We start from the raw sequence: 22,417 nt of genomic DNA on the forward strand, positions 1-22,417 counted from the left end.
TACCTATTGATCTACTCATATTTGCATGTTTTCAAACTGCTAGGTTGGCAGAAGCTAACAGTGGGAGCTCACCCTGCTCCCTGAATTCAAACCACCAACCTTTTGGTCAGCAAGTTCAGCAGCTCAGCTGTCAATAAAGTATTCCTTCCATATTTTTTTTTTGCCAGCTGCTTGAGGTGCTGGTTAACTAGGAATCTACTCTCCATACCTCATATAAGGGTTAACCTCTGGTTTGCTTTTTTTCGTGTAAGGAGCAACTTGAGTCGCTTCTGGAGTGAGAGAATTGGCCGTCTGCAAGGACGTTGCCCAGGGGACGCCCGGATGTTTTTGATGTTTTTACCATCCTTGTGGGAGGCTTCTCTCATGTCCCCGCATGGAGCTGGAGCTGATAGAGGGAGCTCATCCGCACTCTCCCCGGGTGGGATTCGAACCTGGCAGCTTTCAGGTCAGCAACCCAACCTTCAAGTCATGAGGCTTTCGCCCACTACGCCATTGGGGGCTCCTAACTGGTTTGTTAATAAAACTGAATTACTGTGTTGCGAAATGATGCCTGTCTGAAAAGTGAAATCCTGTACAGTAGAGTCTCACTTATCCAACATAAACGGGCCGGCAGAACGTTGGATAAGCAAATATGTTGGATAATATGGAGGGATTAAGGAAAAGCCTATTAAAATCAAATTAGATTAAAGGTAAAGGTTTTCTCCTGACGTTAAGTCCAGTCATGTCTGACTCTGGGAGTCGGTGCTCATCTCCATTTCTAAGCCCATGAGCTGGCATTGTCTGTAGACACCTCCAAGGTCATGTGGCCAGCATGACTGCATGGAGCGCTGTTACCTTCCTGCCGGAGCAGTACCTATTGATCTACTCACATTGGCATGTTTTCGAACTGCTAGGTTGACAGGAGCTGGAGCTAACAGCGGCCGCTCATGCTGCTCTCGGGGTTTGAACCTGGGACCTTTCGGTCTTCAGCTCAGTGCTTTAACGCCCATTTTAGAATGTATTTTAGAATGTTTTTATTAATGTTGACGTAAGTTATAATTTTTATATTGATTTATAGTGTGTTGTATAATTTTTATATGTGTGCTTATTGTAAGCCGCCCTGAGTCTCCTCTGGGGTGAGAAGGGCGGGATATAAATGTTGTAATAAATAAATAAATAAATAAACGCACTTCGCCACCGGGGCTCCTTCAAATTAGATTAGGATTTTACAAATTAAACACCAAAACATTGTTATACAACAAATTTGACAGAAAAAGTAGTTCAATATGCAGTAATGCTATGTAGTAATTACTGTATTTAAGAATTTAGCACCAAAATATCACAATGTATTGAAAAACATTGACTACAAAAATGTGTTGGATAATCCAGAACGTTGGATAAGCGAGACTCTACTGTATTTGGAAAGCTCTGGTCTACTGCCTAGGTATGCAGTGTTTGTAGATGTGGCATTTGTTATACACCTTGAATGTGGTTTTATTGTGGTTCAAATGCCCGTGTTTACAAAAAAAAAACCCTGAAAGAAAAGAATGAGGGAAAGGAAGGGATGGAGAAGACTTCCACACAAATCCAGCGACATTGCACTTTAGGTGGAAAGAGCATGACAGGGGACTCTTGGGGGCGGAGGAGGGGAGTTTCCTGGGGGTCTCCTCCTCGCAGGCCTTCTTTGGAAGGCGGGCTTTTCCTCCCCTCCCCCAAGTCCCCCTCCCCTCGCTTTCTTCGTCTCTTGGGGAGCGCGCGGGGGTTTTGTCTCGCCCGGCCGAGCGCTGAGCTTCTCTTTTGCGGAGCTGCAGGGAGGAGGCGCCGGAACGAAAGAGGCAGAGTTGGGCTGAGGCGGCGCTGAGCGGGAAGGAGGCGCCCCGGGCTTGGCGTGTCTCTCTCCCCCTTCAGCCTCTCCCTTTTCTTCAGCCTCAGCGGGGAAGCCTCTTTCTTTCCGGAGCTGGAAGGTGGGGGAGCCTCGCAACCTCCCAAAGTGAGAGGCAGGGGAAGAGGCGAAGAACGGAGGCAGACGCGCTTCTGGCTCCGCTCCCCACGGTCCTTTCTTCCCTCGTTTTCCGCCGCTGTGCAAGTGGTGCCGGACTCCTGAGGGAAGCAGGAGGAGGGTTTCTTCCAGGTCCCATCTATCTCCTCCCCGGCTTTGTTGTGGAACTGGGCCCCGCGAAGCTCTCTTCTCCCGCCAACCCAAAGGGGAGATTTTGGGGGGCTCAGAGCCCCTTCAAGCCGCCCCTCGGGTTTGTAAAGAAGGCGCTCCCGAGGGTCTGGTTGGGCGCCTCGTGAAGACAACCCAGAGCGCGCGTTTCCTCCTGCTCTGGTGGAGTTCCGATCCGCTTTGGAGGAGGGAAGAAGGGAGGGAAGGAGGGAGCGAAGGAGGACCCTCTTCTTCCTCTTCCTCCTCCTCCGCAGTTTGGAAGAGTTTGGCACTTGGGCTGCCGCCGCGCTTGTCCGCACACGCCCGCGAACAACGTACACAAACAACACGCCGCTTCGCTTCCCTCCATCGCTTTGGACTGGAGCTCGCCTCTTTCCTTTTGGGTTTTGTTTCGTCCTCTCCGGCTGGGAAAGGAAGCGCAGCGGGGCAACGCGGGGCGAGCTGCCTCCCTTGTCCTGGGCTCCATGAAATCGGGTCCAAAGGAAGTGACTTTCCCTTCCCTCGGGATCTGAAAAGGGAGAAAGGGGACGCGAATCTCCCCCCGGGGGAAAAAAAGGCAGAGGAAGAGACCGAGGAGGAGCTGGGCAGGAGGTCCGCGAGGCGCGATGGCCAAGCCGTGGGCAGTGCTTTTACTTTTGCAGTGTTTGGCCGACCGGTTGCAGCTCATCGGAGCCTTGAACCCCAGATCGAGCCACGGTGAGAAGGGATCGGGGCCTCAAGAGGAGATGCGGAGGGAGGGAGGGGAGGGTCCAGTGAGATTGCCCACTCAAAGAAAGCCTCAGGTTTGGAGTGGTCGACTGGGGCTTTGTCCCTCTTGGATGGGGGATGGTCCTCTTCTCAATTGTGCAGGTTTAGGGTGTAGAATTAAGGTATGTTGACACCACTTCGACTGCCAAGGCTCAGCTCTATGGAATCATGGTGAGATACCAGCACTCTTTGGCAGAGAAGGCTAAAGACCACCCAGAACTCCAGCTCCCTTGATGCTGTGACATTGAACCATGGCAGTCAAAGTGGTGTCATGCATTCGTTCTACAATGTAGACCAGGCATGGGCAAACTTTGGCCCTCCGGGTGTTTTGGACTTCAACTCCCACAATTCCTAACAGCCTACCGGCTGTTAGGAATTGTGGGAGTTGCAGTCCAAAACACCCGGAGGGCCAAAGTTTGCCCATGCCTGGTCTACATTGTTTGCTCATACCTGGTGTGGATGCACTCTTGGAGTGAGAGGTGGGCATCTTTTCCCTGTGGTTGACTGTTCTTCAGAGCATGTGCAGAGTTCTGTTTCTTTGCAGTTGAGGAAACAACAGCTCTGTTCCATCCAGCTGTAACTATGAAAACATCCTTTCCCTTTGGCAGATGTTGTGAAGTTTCCAGTATGAGTTATGATGACACAAATGGAACCAGACTGGTTGATCTCCATCCATTGGGTTCTTGTCAAGCCTTCCAAGGTGGCCTGATGTTGTAAGGTCCCCACCTGGCCTGTGTGTTTGTAGGGAGGGACCGTGTTTAGTGTTGTCTTTCTGTTTTTAGTCAACCACTCTCTTGTTTGGATGGGAGGAGTTGAATCCAGGAACTGTGCTATATAGCCTGGTGGTTTTGTGTTTTGAGAATACTGCTCTCTATTTTGAGTTGGGAGAGATGAGTCCTATGGTTGTCCAGGATCTCTTCCATCCATCATTGTGAGCCGGTAAATGTTTTGATGAACTTGAGACCCAAGTTCTTCTCCTCCTACTAGAGTATTTTCTTTGCTTTTCAATCTCTATATGGACTGGGACAACTTCTGTCATATTTCTGGAGGGAGGTAGAAAATAACCCTACCGATAGACTTTCTGTCTGTTTGATATGCTCTTGGAGGCTTTCATTAGCATACAACCAAAGAAGACTTCAGCACCTTTCCCCCCACATAGTTTGAGGGAATTATAGTTTTATCAGATACAGGTGAATAACTAAGACTGCAGGTGGTACACTGAAGGGAAATGGGTTTCAAGATTGTAGCCCATAGACCTGAAAATGCCGGGACCCTCAGGCATGCAAAGCATATGCTGAGCCACCATTCTTGTTCGCTTGTTGCTTCCTTCCTTTGCTTCCTTCTCTTCAATACAAGAGCATCTAATATTTCCACCCTCCTAACCTGCAAACCAGCCTCTGTAGAGCTGGCAATAGGATTTGTCATTTATGATTCTGGTTGCAAAGTAAACTGTTGAAAAGGGCATCTAGTTGATTTATGAAAGAAAAGTTGAGCAGGTGGAGTTTTTCACATCTTAAGTGATGGAGAAGAGCATCAGTTTGTTGCATCTTCTTGTAACTTCAAAAAGTTGTATATGGTACTTGTGCCCAGAGTCTTGGAATGTGAAATGTTAACATCTAGGCATCTACAGAACTAATGATTTATTCAGTTTTATTGTGACACTCTAAATTCCATCTAGAAAGAGTCATCCACTTGACCATGTCTGTCTTTGTCTTCCATCACCTGTTCCTGTTTTGGGGAAAATGTGTATCCTAGAGCCTCTATTTATTCCCTCCACTCATGAAGTCCACTTTGTTTATTTGAATTTTCCTTCAAATCTTCTTTGTCTGAGAAGATTGTTCATTATTGATACCATGGTTAGTACTCCCTGCTCTCATCCTATGTCTTGTCCCCACAGGTTGCAAGCAAGAATTTTATTGGCTTGCATAAACATGTGTTTTATTCTCAAAGGGTGATGCAAGATTGCACCTTCATTTCATGTGCAGCTGTGCCATTTTCCAAACTTTTGTTACCATTGGAGAGGGAATGAGAGGCATAGAAAGGTCAGCAGTAGTCTGGTTCAGAAACTAGGTGTTCTCTTGGAATTTGCTTGGAGTGATGAGGGAGGTGGTATGTATTGTTTCCTATCTTCCTTAAAGATCACTGTTTTGTACCATGTTCTTCTCAGATGCAAGAATTCACTTAGTTCAGATGTCTTACAGCATCTGGCATTGAATGGTTGCCATATTGTTGGAAAATGCCCTATATCCCTTTGGGGAGATAGAGCAGTCAATGAATAAAGTTATTCATTATTATTATTAGTATTACAGCAACCAAACAAACAAAAGTCTTGCAATATTTGAAGAGATTAACACTTTCTAATTGTCTAAGTGAAATTGAGACCTATTGTCAGAAGTGTTGTAGTTAAATATGTCTTAGTTCATTCTCTGCTAGATCCTGTGAGGGTGTGTGCATGGGAATGATTGCTGTTCTGCTTCTGCCTTGCCAATCTGATTACTTTGCTAGATCATAGTATACTCAATTACTCTGCTAAACTGTATACTATATAAATGCAGGAGTAATTCTCTCTATGGTATATCTACACTGTAGAATTAATGTTTGGGAGGATTAGAGCTCACTTTGCCAATTGTATAAAGGCTAATCCTTAGTTGTGAAAGCATGTGCACACACATTCCTGCTTCCCATATGCATGTATAAATGTACAAGGGAACTCAATGCATAAAAAGTATAGGCAGTGAAAGGAAAAATAGCTATGCAGTTCATGAAATACAGAAAGCCTTTTACATTCCTCTGTAAATCTCAACCATATGCCAGATAAGAATAATGACTACTCACACTAATCCTACATGCCAATTAAAGGCAAAATGAATGGGATAAAATTTGCTCCTGCAGTTTAGTTACTCTACAGTGGAGTCCTGGAAGGTCTCTTTTTCTTTTGGTGAAGAATGTTGACTTTTCTGTGTTGTCAGTTTTGATGTCAGATTTGTGCCCATTTATTCTTTTGTGTAGAAATTGATCTGTTCAGGTAGAAGGTCAGTGATGACAGATGATGGCCCATAACATATTGGAGAATGAGCAAGGAAATAGCTGTCAATTATGACTGACAATGTTAGTGCTGAAAATTATGTGAGGTTTTTCGTTATATATATTTTCACTTAAAGTTATACACTTCAGTGTTTTTCTACAGAGCTGTTATAACATACTTGTCCCATTGTATCGTGGGCAAGGTCTCCAAATACAGGCCTACCTTGGTTAACAAAAACTGATAGTGAGTGAAGCTCCTTTTAACATATTCCTTTTTACGGGAGTCCAGCCCGACCCTCTCACCTTTTCTTGTCTTCTACTTAACTGGGAGGATTTTTTAAGGGGGGGGGGGTGAATCATTGGCTTTGGGAGGATGGAGAAGAAGGGCTGGAGAAAAATATGTGCCATTCATTGTTGGGTTGTGGTAGCATGTCTGCAATAAACAATAAAATAAAGCCTCAGCTAGGAAAGAACGGGATTCTCCTTTAGCAAATCCTACTATAGCTGTGTGTGCTTATGTATAACAGGCGTGGTAAACAGTTGCCTCCAGGAGTACTTGCTGAGCATATATGAAGACCAAAACAGGAAGAAAAGGGGGGGGGGGAACAGATGGGCCTACCTCATTAATTGCTCTGGAGTATTGAAAGTGCATAAATGAATAAGTTTACCACCAAAATAGAAATAATAAGTTTGAAGAACAGTAATAATCTTGAGTTGCATTATGGAATAATTTTACAAGTGATCTCTAGAAAGTTCAAAATGTTGTGTATGTGTGGAAGTGGGGGAGTTCCATTGGCATTCCTAGGAAACACAACAGACTCCTCCAATTTAATACTCTCCAACATCAGACTCTCATCAACCAGTCTAGGGGTGATAGTCCAAATTGTCTGGAGGTTACGTTAGGGAAAGATGACACTGAATTGAACTTTTAGGTTAGAGCAGTAGTTTTCAACCTGTGGGTCCCCAGATGTTTTGGCCTTCAACTCCCAGAAATCCTAACAGGTGGTAAACAGGTGGCTGGGATTTCTGGGAGTTGTAGGCCAAAACACCTACAGGCTGAGAAACACTGGGTTAGAGGGACATGAGTTTTGAGTCTGGAGAAGTAACCAGGGCCATCCATGAGTTTTCTTCTTATTTTAGTTCTACTATTATTGAGAGAAATGAATAAAATAACAAACAAAAAACAAACTATGATTAGAAACATGCCAGGGAGGCGTCAAAACTCATTGGTAGTGTGTGTTAAAAACAGAAGGTCTCTTAGATCCAGTCTCAAGCATTTCCTGTTTAAAGGAGGCCATTTAAGAAGACTGATCTATTTGCCAGAGACCCCTGAAACCTGCTGCCAATATGAGTGAAAAATACTTAAGCTGATGATAATAGGATGACTTGAACATCCCTATTCATTGCATCAATAAAGTCAAAGTTGACTTGATTGCAGTTAACAATTATAAAGTTTTTCCTAACTCCATCTGCTGCTTAGTTGATCTTTAAAACCATAGCCTTGCCTGGAAAGAAACAGTCAAGTCTAATTTCAGGGATTCAGCAAAGCAGCCCCCCAAAGTTTTGTGATTTTTTTTTTCAAGGCATCTCTGAAATAGAAACTTTTGTTAGCAGAGCATACAAAGCCTAGCTTTTGGAAGCTGCTTGGAGACTAACCTCTTATTAAGAAAAATGAGGTAGGCTTCCTCTCTATTGTCATTTCATAAACAGGCAAAAGCACTTTTGTCCAAGCAGTCCTTTGAATTGTGTTTTTAAATATATTTAGTTTTTACATTACATTTTAATGAAGATTTTGTTTTTAATCTATTTTTATTATTATTGGCTACCTTGATCCTTTTTTTTTTTGGCTGGATGGGCAACTATTTTTAATAAAATGATCGACATAGACGGGGATGATTCTTAAGGTTATTGCTATTTTTCTTTTAAAAATTTGACAAAGAAAGTGTTAAAAAGTATGTTTGGGAAAATATGTGTTTGGAAAAGCTGATGACTGATATTATGCTTCAGACCAACACTTGTTATTTATTTGTTCAGTTAATGCTTTCCTCCAAATACAGAAGCCAAAACAGTTGACACTATAATTAAAACAGAGGAATAGCAAAGATACATCAAATTCCTTTGCTTTAGCACAGTGGTTCTCAACCTGTGGGTCCCCACCAGGTGTTTTGGCTTACATCTCCCAGAAATCCCAGCCAGATTACCAGCTGTTAGGATTTCTGGGAGTTAAAGGCCAAAACACCTGGGGATCCACAGGTTGGGATCCACAGGTTGAGAGCCACTGCTTGAGCAGGATGCACTCTTTAACAATGCACCCTCAGCAACTACTCAAAGGTTACAGAGATTCAGGAAAACACTAGTTGCTTCTCTCTGCTGCCCCTACCACTCTTAGCTAGCATAGAAATGGTTGTCTTGGGGCGACTTGCATGGGTTGTATTTTGGTTGCTGCCGAATCAGAATAGAATCTCAAGTTTTGATAGTGTCAGTTGGACTTAGGCCATTGTAACTCATTAACAGAATGCCAGCCATAATATTTCAGGCCTTTGGGATAAAGACAGACATCCTAGCTTACCTAAGCAGAATCTTTGCGAGACCAACTAAGAAGTCATGGAGTAATTGATGCATGTTAAGAGCAAACTTTTGAAAATTGCCCAAAGGCACTGTTAGACAGCCACTCAGAAGTCCTGGAAGCAGGGAAGAGAAAGTCTATCAATACATATACGACAATGATAACTTATCCCAATATATTTCTTAAGAGAATAAACAGCACAACCCTGTATCTGTGGTACCAGTACCTGCAGTTTCATTTATTCATGTCTAACAAAATAAGCCCTTTCTAAGCATTTTCTAGGTCGTCTAGCATGACTCCATGGTGTTCCAGTGCCAGAAGTTCATCATTTCAGTAAGGTTTGCTATTATCCATGGTTTTGCATGGATAATAGCAAAAACAAAATCTATAAATATGTCCCCTGCGGATACAAGGAAAATCTAGAAGTCGTATATGCAGCATTATCATGTTATTTCCTTTGCCAGGATTATTATCCTGTGGTCAGTTGAGGTAGTAGTTATCAGTGAGTGATAAGCATTCACACTTGATAAGGCTTCTCCCATCGGTAGGCTCTGTGATGGCTTAAGCAAGCTTTCTGTACAACAGGGAGAGTCAGTCTATCAAGTATAAGACAGTAGAACTAACCTGCTTCAAATACAGTCATTTAGCTCCCATAATCGTAAGAGCAATAAGTGTAATAATATCTACCATCACATTGGCACAGACTGGCTTACTCGAATAGCTGATATTTATTCATTAAAGTGTTATTGATTTCTTCATACTGTGTACGTTAATAGGGTAAGAAAAACATACTGAAGCTTTGAGCAGCAAGAGGGTCAGAATTGACTCTGGAGATGGAATCCTGCCTTATTAGAAACATCTGTGGAATTTTAACAGGTGTGATTATATTGGGTTTCAAGAACCTGCCAGGGCAAGGAGATATGACTACAAAAGAAAGCAAAACCTGAAAAGAATGGAGGGGGTGTTGATGCAAGTATAACACATTTATATTCCAAAAGTAATTTACTAAATAGGAAACTTGTATTGATGCAATAAGTAATGATTTCCATTTACTAGTTTAGCATCCCTTATCCAAAATGCTTGAGACTGGAATTCCAGATCTCCAACCCCCGCCCACCCCTATACCTGTATTTGCCTATATGTACATAATGAGGTATCTTGGAGGTCTTGCCCAAGTCTAAATTCAAAATTCATTGATGTTTCATATGCATATTATACACATAGCCTAAGATCAATTTTATAAAATATTTGTAATTGTAATAAATGTATTCATGAAACAAAACTTGTGTACATAGAACCATCAGAAAGCAAAGGTGTTACTATATCAGCCACTCACGTGGACAAATTTAAACTTAGGGGTGTTTCAGATTTTGGAATTCTGGATAAGTGATGCTCAACCTGCATTTTAGCAGTTGTCTTCAAATACCATATTTAAGCATTTTTGGAGACATTTTCATATGAGTTTTCAGTTTTATTGCCATTGTCTTATCTAATCTTAGTAGAAAGGGATGATGGGATTATGTGAGGGACCAGTTTACCTTCGGGTCTCTGTTCTGCTCAATTTCTGATTCTGATTGGCTAAGGTCAAGACAGTCAGAACTACCAATGACAAGAAATGGCAGTTCCCTCAAGCTCCTTCCCATATAGGTTCAATTGCAGAGAAGAATTAAAGTGAAATTGGGAGATACTTTGTCCTGCTAACCTTTTCCAAATGTTGCCTGGTGACAGGGCCGGTCGGAGATAAATTTAAATATTAAGCGGGGGTGCTGAAAAGCGCCCCCCGCCGGCCCCGCCTCCTGCGCCCTGGCCCCGCCTCCCACCCAGCGTGCCCTGGCCCCGCCTCCCACGCAGCGTGGGAGGCGCGGCCAGGGTTGGAAAGAGGGAGGCTTCGCCGCCCGGGGAAGGGAGGAGGGGATCCCTCCTCTCCTCCCCGGGCGGAGAAAGAACGAGGCTTCGCCGCCCGGGGAGGGGAGGAGGGGATCCCTCCTCTCCTCCCCGGGCGGAGAAAGAACGAGGCTTCGCCGCCCGGGGAGGGGAGGAGGGGATCCCTCCTCTCCTCCCCGGGCGGAGAAAGAACGAGGCTTCGCCGCCCGGGGAGGGGAGGAGGGGATCCCTCCTCTCCTCCCCGGGCGGAGAAAGAACGAGGCTTCGCCGCCCGGGGAGGGGAGGAGGGGATCCCTCCTTCCCTTCCCGGGCGGCGAAAGAGAGAGCCACAAGGCCAGGGCGCACTGGTCGGGCGGCGGGGCACCGTCAGAGCGGTGCCCCGCCTCCCACCCAGCCTGACGGCGTCCCCCGGACCTGCGCCCGAGGCGGCGGCGTCACGTGGCCTCTATGGTGGGGCCGGCCCTGCCTGGTGAGCAAAAGAGGACAATGATCTTTCCATAAGCCAGTGTGAGGGGGTTGCCCACAACAACAAAGGTAAGGCATTGCAGGTTATTTTATTAATATTGAATTACTTCCAGCATTAATTGTATTTAGAATAAACCCATAAATTTTGTTTGGTCTGCTCTATGTATGACTGATGCTGGATCCAATAATAATAAATACTCATTGTATATTTCCTGCCAATGGCTTTTTGAATTTTATGCGTCGGGTATCAAGATAAGAAGTTGGCCTTGAGTACAATTCACCTGGAAATTAGGAGGTATTTACTGTTCTGTGTTAGGCAATAAAATTTCTTAGGTTGATACTGAGGTAGGATTTGCTCTTTGAGACATCCAGAACATAACAATTGGGAGTAAGAACTAATTTGAAAACTCTCCTCTGCTCATGCTGTAGAGAAACTATTTTAAAAGATGTTTGTAAACCGCATTATAGCCTTCTGAAAGCTCATGATTGAAAAGCATTAAAAAGCAATTTAATGGACATTGTAGTTCCACAAACCTAGAGGGTACTAGGTTGGGAAAGGCTAGTGTAAGCTGTATCCATTTGTTTCTATAGAGCTTGTGGCTAGGATTAATTTTTTGGATAGTTTTTATTTTTGTTTGTTCCTTTTTAACGTTGCTGGTTATGTTGTACTCTTATGTTTTTGTACACCACCTTGAGCAAAGATGTGTGTGTGTGTATGTGTATGTGTGTTCTCTTCCTCCTTCCCTCTTTTTTCATTTAATGTGACATGTATACATTTGCAACAATCTAGCACATAATGAGGAGTGCTTAATCCCATTCAGATGAATAGATTTAAATGTATTTAGCTCTGTTGGATTATAAACACTAAGACAATCCCAGAACAAAGCCACAATATATCCTATTTTGAATTATTTTCCACATGCCAGTATGAACAATTTGTTGAAAGTAGAGGTATTTGTTGAAAGCAAAGACATTAAAGAAGAAAATAGCTTTATGCCACATTACACATATGTTACCTATGTGTTACATATGTATAACATCTTCTCAGAGAGAATTTTGAACCCAGGGAAACTGATATTTTGGTAGCTCTAGTGACCACTGTAAAGATTCAAAAAATCTGTATCACCTCACCCAGCCATTTGAAAAATTAGTGCAAGGGACTTGATTTGCATCTTACTATATTCTATCCCACTCCTAAAACTAAGTAAATCACAACTGATTTATACCCCATTGATTTCAGTGGGTCTAGTGCAGAAATGCATAGTTGTGAGACTTTCAGGCAGTGGTGGCTGGCGTTTTCCATGTCGGATGAGCTATTTTTTAGCCTGAACTTTAAGGGAATTATCCTAGGTCCCAAGCTATGTCCTTAAATCTGGAAAGATCCTCTGTATTTCAGAGTAAAACCTGACATGATACTTACTGCTTACAAAATCTAATATCGTTTCTTTGAAAAAAATGCATTACCAAGAGCTGCTACCCAAAGCCTTGTGCTGAAGAATACACTTTGACTTGCAGAATGATGAGCCCAGGAGCTCATTATGAGTGTTGTCACTTCCATGCCAAGAAATTCAAAGTCTGCCTAGTTTTCCTTGAAGATATCTGAATTACAGAAGTATGATTTGGAATGCTAGGAGAGAAAGCTATTTTGTTGTTGCAAGTGAAATTCATGAAGATACCATAAATAAACAGGCAACTTGGAATTATGCAAACATACATTGTTAGATAACTTGGAGCCAAACATCCTTGCTTTGTCTATCTACACATCTTTCGGTGCACCCAAAACTAGGATTAGAAAAACTGTTTTTTGGCTCACAGGATTTTCCCAGCAGGGAAGGGATTTCATATGTAGCTCTTTTGTATTCAAAGATACAGGAAATGTTCTCAAAATTACAGTATTTACCCTGGTTCTGGCCATCCTAGAAATCCTTAGAGATTTTTCCTTGGAGGATTCTGGAGGTAGTAACTTCTGCACTCATTTGGGTTTATTTGCTGCCAAGCCCTAGTTTGACCTAGAAGAATCTTTCTTTCTTGCTGCTTAAAATGAACATATAAAACAAGAATGTGATGTTGAAACATTTGGCATGTTTGTCCTGTTGTTATTGCCCACTAGAGGGCAGAACTATTGCTGCCGTTGAATTTCAAGTGAATATTTCACATGAGAGTCTCAATTCACTTTGTGATACTTTTTACACAGTTGAACATCATTCTCCTTTGTCAACTTCTTGAGTGTTATTTTCCTGGGTTTTAAGATCACCTAGCCAAATTTTGTTTAGTACCTATGCTTTTGCCATGACTTCTGCAAAATGTGATTGCACACAGCAACTGGTCTAGAGAGCTGGCCTATCCAAAGATATTGCCTTACTTGTTTTGCAAACTTGTTTTGAGAGTAGTCTCCTGTTTTTAATACTGTATCCTGCTTGTTGATTTTAATGATTGTTTTTATTGATGTTGATTTTTTTTACTGGGATAATTGTTTTATTGCTTTGTTACTGTTATTTGTTTGTTTTATCGGGCCAGGCCCCATGTAAGCCGCCCCGAGTCCCTTCGGGGAGATGGGGCGGGGTATAAAAATAAAGTTATTATTATTATTATATTATTGAGAGTAGGACATGGACCAATGGACTCAAACTGCAGGAAAAGAGATTCCATCCAAACATTAGGAAGAGCTTCCTGACTGTAAGAGCTGTTTGGCAGTGCATTATGTTGCCTTGGAGTGTGGTCAATCCCTTTCTCTAAGGGGAGAAGCTGGGTTGCCATGTGTCAGGAGTGCTTTGATTGTGGTCTCTTCCATCAGTATGATTCTATAAAATACATAATGTTTTCCATAGGGAACCATTGTGATGTAATGATTAAGATAGTGGAGTGGGTTTTGGATGAACCAGTTTCTCCTTCTTGCTGAGCCATGGAACTTGCTGGGGGACATTGGATCAAGAGCTTTTTTGGCCGGACCCAGTTCACAAAGTATTTGTGAGGAAAGGGTAAGGGGAAGAACGCACTATAATAACCTAGTGCTCATGATGGGGAAGTAGAGGAATAAGTAAAATAAAGTTAAGTGAAATTAACCAGGATAAGGTCAGTGTCTGTATTTTTAGAATCCTTATGTTTTCCAGATGGGAGTCCTTTTCGGGGTGGGAAGGGCGGAATATAAATACAATAAATAAATAAATAAATAAATAAATAAATAAACTGTGCTTGAAGAACTATGGACTATTGATTAAGAATGATACCTTGTGTACTCAACACAGAGAATTTACATCCTATCTGTAACTAAACTTCAATAAGAAATGTGCCTGTATGGTGAATTAATACAAAATGTTTTTGAGTAAACAAGATATGTTATTCTTCAAAGAAGACTTTTTTTAAATCTCTGAGTGCATATTTTAAGGGAGTGTACAGTATATCTTTTGGGCAATTACAATTCAAAGAAACAACCATCCTCTGCTAATCAAATATATTTTTGTAGTGGCATGTCTTTGTCCTTGGCAGTTCAAAGACATGGTTACCTGTGTTACCTGTGTGCCATTACATGAATGCTTGTGACTTGTCTTCTAACAAGGTCATGTTTTTCTTGACAAGTGGTTTTCAAGAGATGGTCTTCACATATTCATGGAGATTCACATTTGCCAAACGGATATGTGCCCAGAGATTGGGTATAGTTATTTTCCAATACGTTATACAATATAATATGTCTTGTGAGAATTTAAAGACTTAATACATTTTAATTGGCATTAAGTTTTCATAGCCTATGGCCTACTTCTTCAAATGCATGATCTTTCCATGGCTTTTCTTTGGGAAATGTCATTAATAGGCACTAGGGCAATTTCAGAATCATAGACTTTTATATGCATTGACTATTAACAATTGGGTTCCTATTCTAAGTATGAAACAGCCTATGGCTGAGTAGTAGTTTCCTCCATTATCTCAATTGGGACTCTTCTTCCATTAATGAGTAGTTTGTTAATTTCTCATACGTGTGAGTCACAGAGATCATGAAGACTAGGCTGCTTGCCTATAATTATGATTCTCAAAGACCTGTGAGATCACACAATTTTCTCACCCTCTTATCTTAGTTCATTGCCCCTCCCTATTTAAGTTTCTGCTACAGAAGTCTTGGAACTGGGCTCCTAAAGATGAACTAAGTTAGACATATACATGGAAGACAGAGTAACACCCAAATAATGTACAGCTTCAGAAATTGATGAAGATGCACTGTGCAGGCACATATAAATATATTTATATATTTATAAATATAAATATGATATGAATCTATTAGTACAGAGAGGACCATTCAAACAACCACAGTTATAGAAATAGCAACATCACCCAGCGAAGTGTATTGGTTTGGTTTGAATGTTGTACTAGAACATTGGGAGACCAGGGTCTAGATCTCCACTGAACCATGGGTGACCTTGGGTAAGTCACATTGTATCGCAGCCTCAGATGAAGGCAAGGGCAACCCTACTCCTCTGAACAAATTCTGCCGAGAAATGTGTTGCCATGAGTCAGAAATGACTTGAAGGCAAACAACAACAAACTTGTTCTTACTGCCGAGAACTTAAATTATGCATCTTTCTTAAATTTTGAATCAAGCATTGGACAATGAAATATTTGTTTCTGACAACTTGAAAAAGTCTTTTTTTATAGAAACAAAACAAGGGCAAACCTTGGATTTAAATATGAACTCATGCATAACTGAGAGTTTATATCTGAATATGGTTCATTAGCCATCCCGCTGTGCATTGTATATTTATTCAGGCATTCTGAAATGGAATAATATAAATATGTGTGAAGGGAGAACGTGCTAGTTCTGCCCTCTTCTCTTACTGTTTCTCTCATATTCCACCTGTGGAGTAGAATTTCTTCTTCCTTTCTACATTATCAGCCAACCGTTTTTTTCAGTTATTCAAACTGTAAAAATCATCTCCAGATATAGGATGCACTGCTCTTCAGAGAGATATCTTCTTTGCAGATGACAACAGAAGCCATGACAGAAAGGTTGGCCTAGAGCAGTGGTTCTCAACCGGTGGGTCCCCAGGTGTTTTGGCCTACAATTCCCAGAAATCCCATCCAGTTTACCAACTATTGGGATTTCTGGGAGTTGAAGGCCAAAACATCTGGGGGCCCACAGGTTGAAAACCACTGGCCTAGAGTCTATCCAAGTTTTAATATTCCTACACAAATCTTCTTTCGAGCTTTCTGTTTGTATGTGTAAAAGTACACTGGAGTGGGCAACTAGGACTGGTCTCGGGGACAGTTTGCTGCTGCCGACCATACATACTGACAGAAATGCCTTAAAGCAGTGGTTCTCAACCTGGGGTCCCCAGATGTTTTTGGCCTACAATTTCCAGAAATCCCAGCCAGTTTACCAGCTGTTAGGATTTCTGGGAGTTGAAGGCCAAAAACATCTTGGGACCCACAGATTGAGAACCACTGCCTTAAAAATGGACGAAAGTCCTGGTTTTGAACAATGGGTATTTAAAAAATTAAATTGTGTGAAAAGGAAGGGAACTACCTTATATCTCAACATTTTCAACCAGGAATAGAGTCTCAGGAATATGGACAGGTCAAGCACTCATATGTCCAACCACTCCTTAGTATTCGTAGGAAGAGAGAAAGTGAGGGATAGAGAATGAGAGAGATGACTACACAGAGAAGTAAAGTTATTCAGCCCTTGTAGAATAATGTGTTATTTTCTGTAAGCTAGCAATTTTGAGATTTCATTGCCACTGTTGCATGTATACTCTGCTGATTCAAGACTTAATTTTAGGATTTATTATTCTGAACACATGTGTTGTGTATCAGTTGAGCCTAGGTAGGTTTAGTGAATCCCACGCTCTTAAAAAATTCAATTTTTAGTTTGTGAATGGACCTTTTAAAACTTGCACATGTTTTTGCCTGATCACCGAAGCATTGTGCTGGCACTTAGGAATTTAAACATCATTTTACTATTAAAGCCAATCATCAGTGAAACTCGCTGTAGTCGCTGCTTAATTATACTGCAGGATTTGAATATTTGGGGTTTGTGTGAGGGAATTACAATTTCGTGGGCAGGCCTGAAGAAGATAAGTTGACAGAAGCATTCATACAATGTTGCCCCTTCTAGCTTTTTCAGTGTTTATTCAGTTCATATATAACTTTCATTGAAGTACCTAGCTTGGCTCTGCTTAGCATTCAGAACACCAGCTTGGCTGCTAATGAAATCATGTAGTATACAGACGTATAGTTGCACAAGCATCTGTTCTTTTCTTTCCAGGTATTCCATTTGCAATCTAACTCCTGCTAATTACTTCTTATAGCCTTTACTTATAATTGATCATCACAGGCTACAGGATTCAGTCCACCGATTTCTCCAATCAATAGTATACTTCTGCCACCTTTATTTTATTTTCTCCTGTAAAATTTATGGTTCAAGCTTTATAGTTTGTTTCTTTTGTTTATGAGACTATCAGTCATGTAGATATTGAGCGGACAAGTTGACACATGGCACTTGCAATTCTTGCATCCTGTAGTAGGAAAATGGTGACTAGACTTCATTACAAAGAGCAGGTGTTTGTGGCTTCGGCTAGCGTGCAGGGATTTTCAATTTAAACCTGATTCTTGACAGTACCAGTCATACCTCCGTTTAAACAACTGAGTGTGCTTTCAGTGGCTCAAGGAGAAATATGCAGCCTATAGCTATCCAGATGGTGTTGGATTGCAACTTCTATTGACAATGCTGGCTAAACCTGCTGGGAGTTACAGCCCAACAATGTCTGGAGGTTCACAATTGCTCACCCAGCTTAAATTAAATGTTTGTTGTTATAAGATATTCCACATAATATAATACAGAAATTATATTATACTGGTTTTAAAGGCATCGAACTGGCTGCCAGTATGAGTTAAAGATGCTGGTGTTGGCATTTATGGCTAATTGGTTTGGAACTTGAATATTTAAAAACCTTTCTCTAGATACGCCTATCTGAGAACTGTGGTTTATTTGGAGGCATCTTCTGTTTTGCCTTACCAATGAAGAAATTGTGTGGGAGGACATAGGAGAGGGTCTTCTCTGCTGTGTCACCCCTATTTTAAACTAAATTAATTTCACTTATGTTACTCTGAGCTTCTTGAGTATAGGGTAAGATATAAATATTTAAATATATTAAGGGTATCCTACTCAATACAGCCTGATTTCAGCCATTGGAGAGCTTTTTTAAACTTTAAATTGTTGTTTCTTCAGACAAATAAGTTATCCACAAAATGATGAGAATGACTAGCCTAACTTTTTCTATTGAGCAAAGTCTTGGTTTGTGACCATGATCTTATTCCAACATTGCTACCTAGTTAATGTGGAATTTGTCAGCGGAATAAATTAAGAAAGCATCCTTCCAGATTGCAGTAGCCATAACCATAATGGATTAATAGTTTATTCACAGTACACGAATTTGTGGACTGGAAGTCTAGCATCCAGCATATTATATAGTCTGATTTATGTACCAGGATAAAATATTACTGACTCAAACTTCAGAACCATATAATGGCTGTGTTCAGATGAGTTATAAACAAATGCATGTACAACAGCTCCTTCACTCTTTCCTGTTTCCGTCATGCGAGTTATGATTAACCTGGCAAGTCTCTAATTAACAGTTCCCATTTTACCTGAACAGGGAAATGTAGTTATTATCTTTGGTACAAACTGTGATTCTCCCTTGATACAAAGTTTTCTGCTTTGGACAAAATGGGAAACCCTGATAACAGATTTTCCGATTTAATCACATCTTGTGTTGAAGGGGCTGCATGTGCAAACCAAGGTCTTTCTCATATCTTTGCTTATTCACTGGTCAACAAATTTTGGGGAATGTTTTTTTCTCTCAATAATTTTGGGTGAATCAAGTAGATTTTAACACACTGAACACAACTATGTATTTATTATGTCTGTATCATGTACAGTTTGCCAGAAAAAGGCTATACATCCTAAGCATTGCTATATCTCTATAGCGGTATACACTATGACAGTAATGATGTCATCAGAAAACAAAAATAAATATGTTTTGCTGCAGATTTTCATTTGTAATCACTGCCCAGTGCTTTGTGGATGAGAGTCCAACAACCGTCACCCAATAGAGGCGAATTCCACTTGCCCTGATACCATTTCTCCATCTTGGAAATGTCCTGATGAAACCTTTCACCATGTTCGTCACTCACAGCACTCAGGTTGTCTGGAAAGAAATCCAAGTGGGGATGAAGAAAATGTATCTTCAGTGACATACACTTCATTAAGTTGTATGCCTGAAGCAGACTTTCAACCTGTTCAACATAATCCGATGCTTTATAGTTGCCTAGAAAGTTGCAAACATTCCTGAAGGCTGAAGGCTGTCCATGCAACATGTTCTGCACCCTGTAGAAGACCATCAAAAGTGGCTATCCTTCATCACATCTCAGATCTGTGGGTCAATTAAAACATTTTCTTTTACCTTCTCATCACTTATGCGTGGAAACATCTGCCGCAAAAAAACTTAAAGATTCACTTTGCTTGTTCATTGCCTTAATGAAGTTTTTTGTTACCTCGAGTTTGATGTGTAATGGTGGAAGAAATATCTTCTTTGAATCAACCAATGGGTCATGTGTGACATTCTTCTGCCATGGTACCAATTTATTGTGGGGAGACCAGTCTTTTCTGATATAATGCAAATCATTTGCTTTACTGTCCCACTCACAAAGGAAACAGCAATACTTTGTGTAACCATTTGCAGACCCAGGAGAATTGCAACTATCCTAAGACCACCACAGAAATTTCCTCCCTCACTCTCTTCATGAAGCCAAACATACCAGGAATAAAACTCACACAAAATCAACTAACACAAAGTTTCTCAGAGCTGACAAGAGAAAAGCAGGCAGCAATCTGCCAATGCGGATGGGAGCATGAGGCATGAAGGCTGTTCCCATGAAGCCCTAAAGCCCTATACTCTCAAACTAACGCTTTCTCCCATGCTAGCTCTTAACTCAAAATGCTGCTCGTATGTCAGAGTGAAATCCGGGCCGAGCAATGGCTCTTACCCCAAAACACTCTTATGTTGGGACACTCTTAAGTCAAGGTCCCACTGTATTAAGTTATAGCTAATTCTGGTGGCAAAGTGTGTTAAAGCACTGAGCTGGAGACCGAAAGGTCTCAGGTTCAAACCCCGGGAGCAGCGTGAGCGGCCGCTGTTAGCTCCAGCTCCTGCCAACCTAGCAGTTCGAAAACATGCCAATGTGAGTAGATCAATAGGTACTGCTCTGGCGGGAAAGTAATGGCGCTCCATGCAGTCATGCCGGCCACATGACCTTGGAGGTGTCTACGGACAACGCCGGCTCTTTGGCTTAGAAATGGAGATGAGCACCAACCCCCAGAGTCAGACATGACTGGACTTAACATCAGGGGAAACCTTTACTTTACTAATTCTTCAGCTTTATCCTTTTCCAGTAAACATAGCGAGATCCAGTAACTCCCCCACTCCCAGAAAAAAAAACCCAATGGAATGTGCTTTCTCAACCCACAAATGACTTATTTCAAAAACATCTGCCACCCTGTTTTGAGCCAATTGTTTATTTTAGAAAGCAAGATGATCTTCCAGTATTTTCTAACAGTAATCTTGCAGTCAGTAAATCTATTGTCAGCTAAGACAGTTCAAAACGACAAGAGAATCTACTCTGGCTAGTAAATCTGTAGCCAGAAATATTGGCCCCGGAGGTGTTCACATGCACCCTGTTGAACCCAGTGCAGCATACAGAGCTCTGTTTTATTTGCTTTAAATTGGATTATATAGCTTTGTAAATTCATATAATCCATAAAGCAAATAATCTGCATTCAGAAACTGGATTATATGGTCAGTGTTGATGGGGCCTTGGAGTGGCTATGGCTGTGAAATGGGCATGATCCACCCCCGTCACAAGCTCAGGGAAAGAGTGATAGCAGCGTCGTCCCATATGGATAGTAGACTGGTCCGAATTGGTGCACTCTTCCCCAAAGGTGAGTGATACTCCAGGATTTCCAACAAAGTTCAGAGCATTCCCAACTTTGCCTGAGGTGAGGGAAAGCAAGTTTGGTTCAGGAAAACCTGTGATACTCACTGGAAATAATGGAACATCGTGAGGACAGTCAGGACTCTGGTGAGTCTGAGTCTTTTGCCCTTATAGACATACCCTAAGAACATGGAATGATGGACATAAGTATTTTTTCTAAGTGCAGGTTTTAGCTTGGTTATTTTTGGGACATGCATAGAAAAATGTCAGGCATTGTTTGTACATTGTACTTGGCCAATAATATCAAGCAGTACTTAAGACACTTCATAGCATTTGTATCGGGAGAACGTGTGACATAGAAATGCCACCCACAAAGAATTAAGTAGGTTGTTATGACCTCAATGAACATGTGCCACTCACTTTGCTCAGCTACATGCAGAGATAAAGCAATCCTAGGAGCTAAAAGGCAAATTATAACTTGCTGAATTAGAGGCAATATCCTGAAAATTCAGCCCTCATAAATTACAGCCTTAGTATGAAAGGAGGAAACAAGCTACAATAACAATTATCTGGAGGAAAGGATATTCAAATTACTCTTTTTACTGAGCAGCTGATGTGTGGGGCAACAATGTCTCTGTGCTCTTTTATTTATTAAATATGTCCCATTAAGGGCAACTATGGGAGAGTAAATGTTATCCAAAAAGGGCAGAATAAATTTCACCATTATACTGCAGAAATGTAATGGGTACCACTTGTTAAAAGTGCATTCTGTGGCCATTAAAGTAGAGCCATTACTGAAGAATGGAATATAACTTGTGCCTCGTGCTTTCAAATTAATCATGTTTAAGTTTCCAACAGAATAAAAGGCTATGAATACAAATAGAGTAAACTGTTAAGCCCACAAATAAAATTACAGAGGAACTGCTGTGTTAAGTGTTGTGTAGTAAAAGCAACCAAGAACAGTGTGGCAACTTAAAGGGTGATTTATTGATATGAAAGATTTCTCTGAAGTAGATCCCTACTCTGTCAGATATACAATAGTGGGTTCCGATCTACAGAAGTTATTAGTACTATAAATCTGTAAATCCTTAAATTGCAGCAAGATCTATAGCTATTTTTTCTACTAAAATGAATTTTATTTGGGGGTTTTCTTTTAAATTGGTGTTTTTGTGATAGGCTGGATGTTCCAACTCACATGAATTGGAGAATGTGGGTAGAGAAAGTAAATAGAAATTAATTTGAATGTGTGATCTTTTCTCTCTCATTTCCTTCAGAAGTGTTTCTATGCTGAACTAGCCACACAACCCAATATTCAGAATGGTTCAGGCATTGGATAAGCAGCACTAGGAACATTACATTAAACAGATTACTACTACTACTACTACTACTACTACTGCTGTCTTAGTTGTTACTCTTTAACAGTGACACCTTAATGTATTGGTTTTAACTTTTTTTCTTTTAAATATATAACAAAAACTAGCTATGCCCGGCCACGCGTTGCTGTGGCGAAGTATGGTGGTATGGGAAATAAAGTCTTGAGGAATTGGTGGTAGTTAAGGTAAAGGGTAAAGGTTTTCCCCTGACATTAAGTCCATTATAAATGGGTT

The 22,417-nt window shown here is 41.3% G+C and overlaps 1 protein-coding gene across 1 annotated transcript in view; it reads left to right on the forward strand.

Moving 5' to 3' along the window:
• The first annotated feature begins 2,711 nt into the window (after nucleotides 1-2,711).
• Nucleotides 2,712-22,417, forward strand: part of plxdc2 (plexin domain containing 2) — a 241,142-nt gene continuing 221,436 nt past the window's right edge. The window contains exon 1 of the mRNA XM_008112452.3: nucleotides 2,712-2,842. Within this exon, the coding sequence (XP_008110659.1) occupies nucleotides 2,752-2,842 (91 nt within the window). The 5' untranslated portion in view covers nucleotides 2,712-2,751. The remainder of the gene's footprint in view (nucleotides 2,843-22,417) is intronic.

This window comes from Anolis carolinensis, chromosome 6 (genome assembly GCF_035594765.1).
Source record: "Anolis carolinensis isolate JA03-04 chromosome 6, rAnoCar3.1.pri, whole genome shotgun sequence".
NCBI lineage: Eukaryota > Metazoa > Chordata > Lepidosauria > Squamata > Dactyloidae > Anolis > Anolis carolinensis.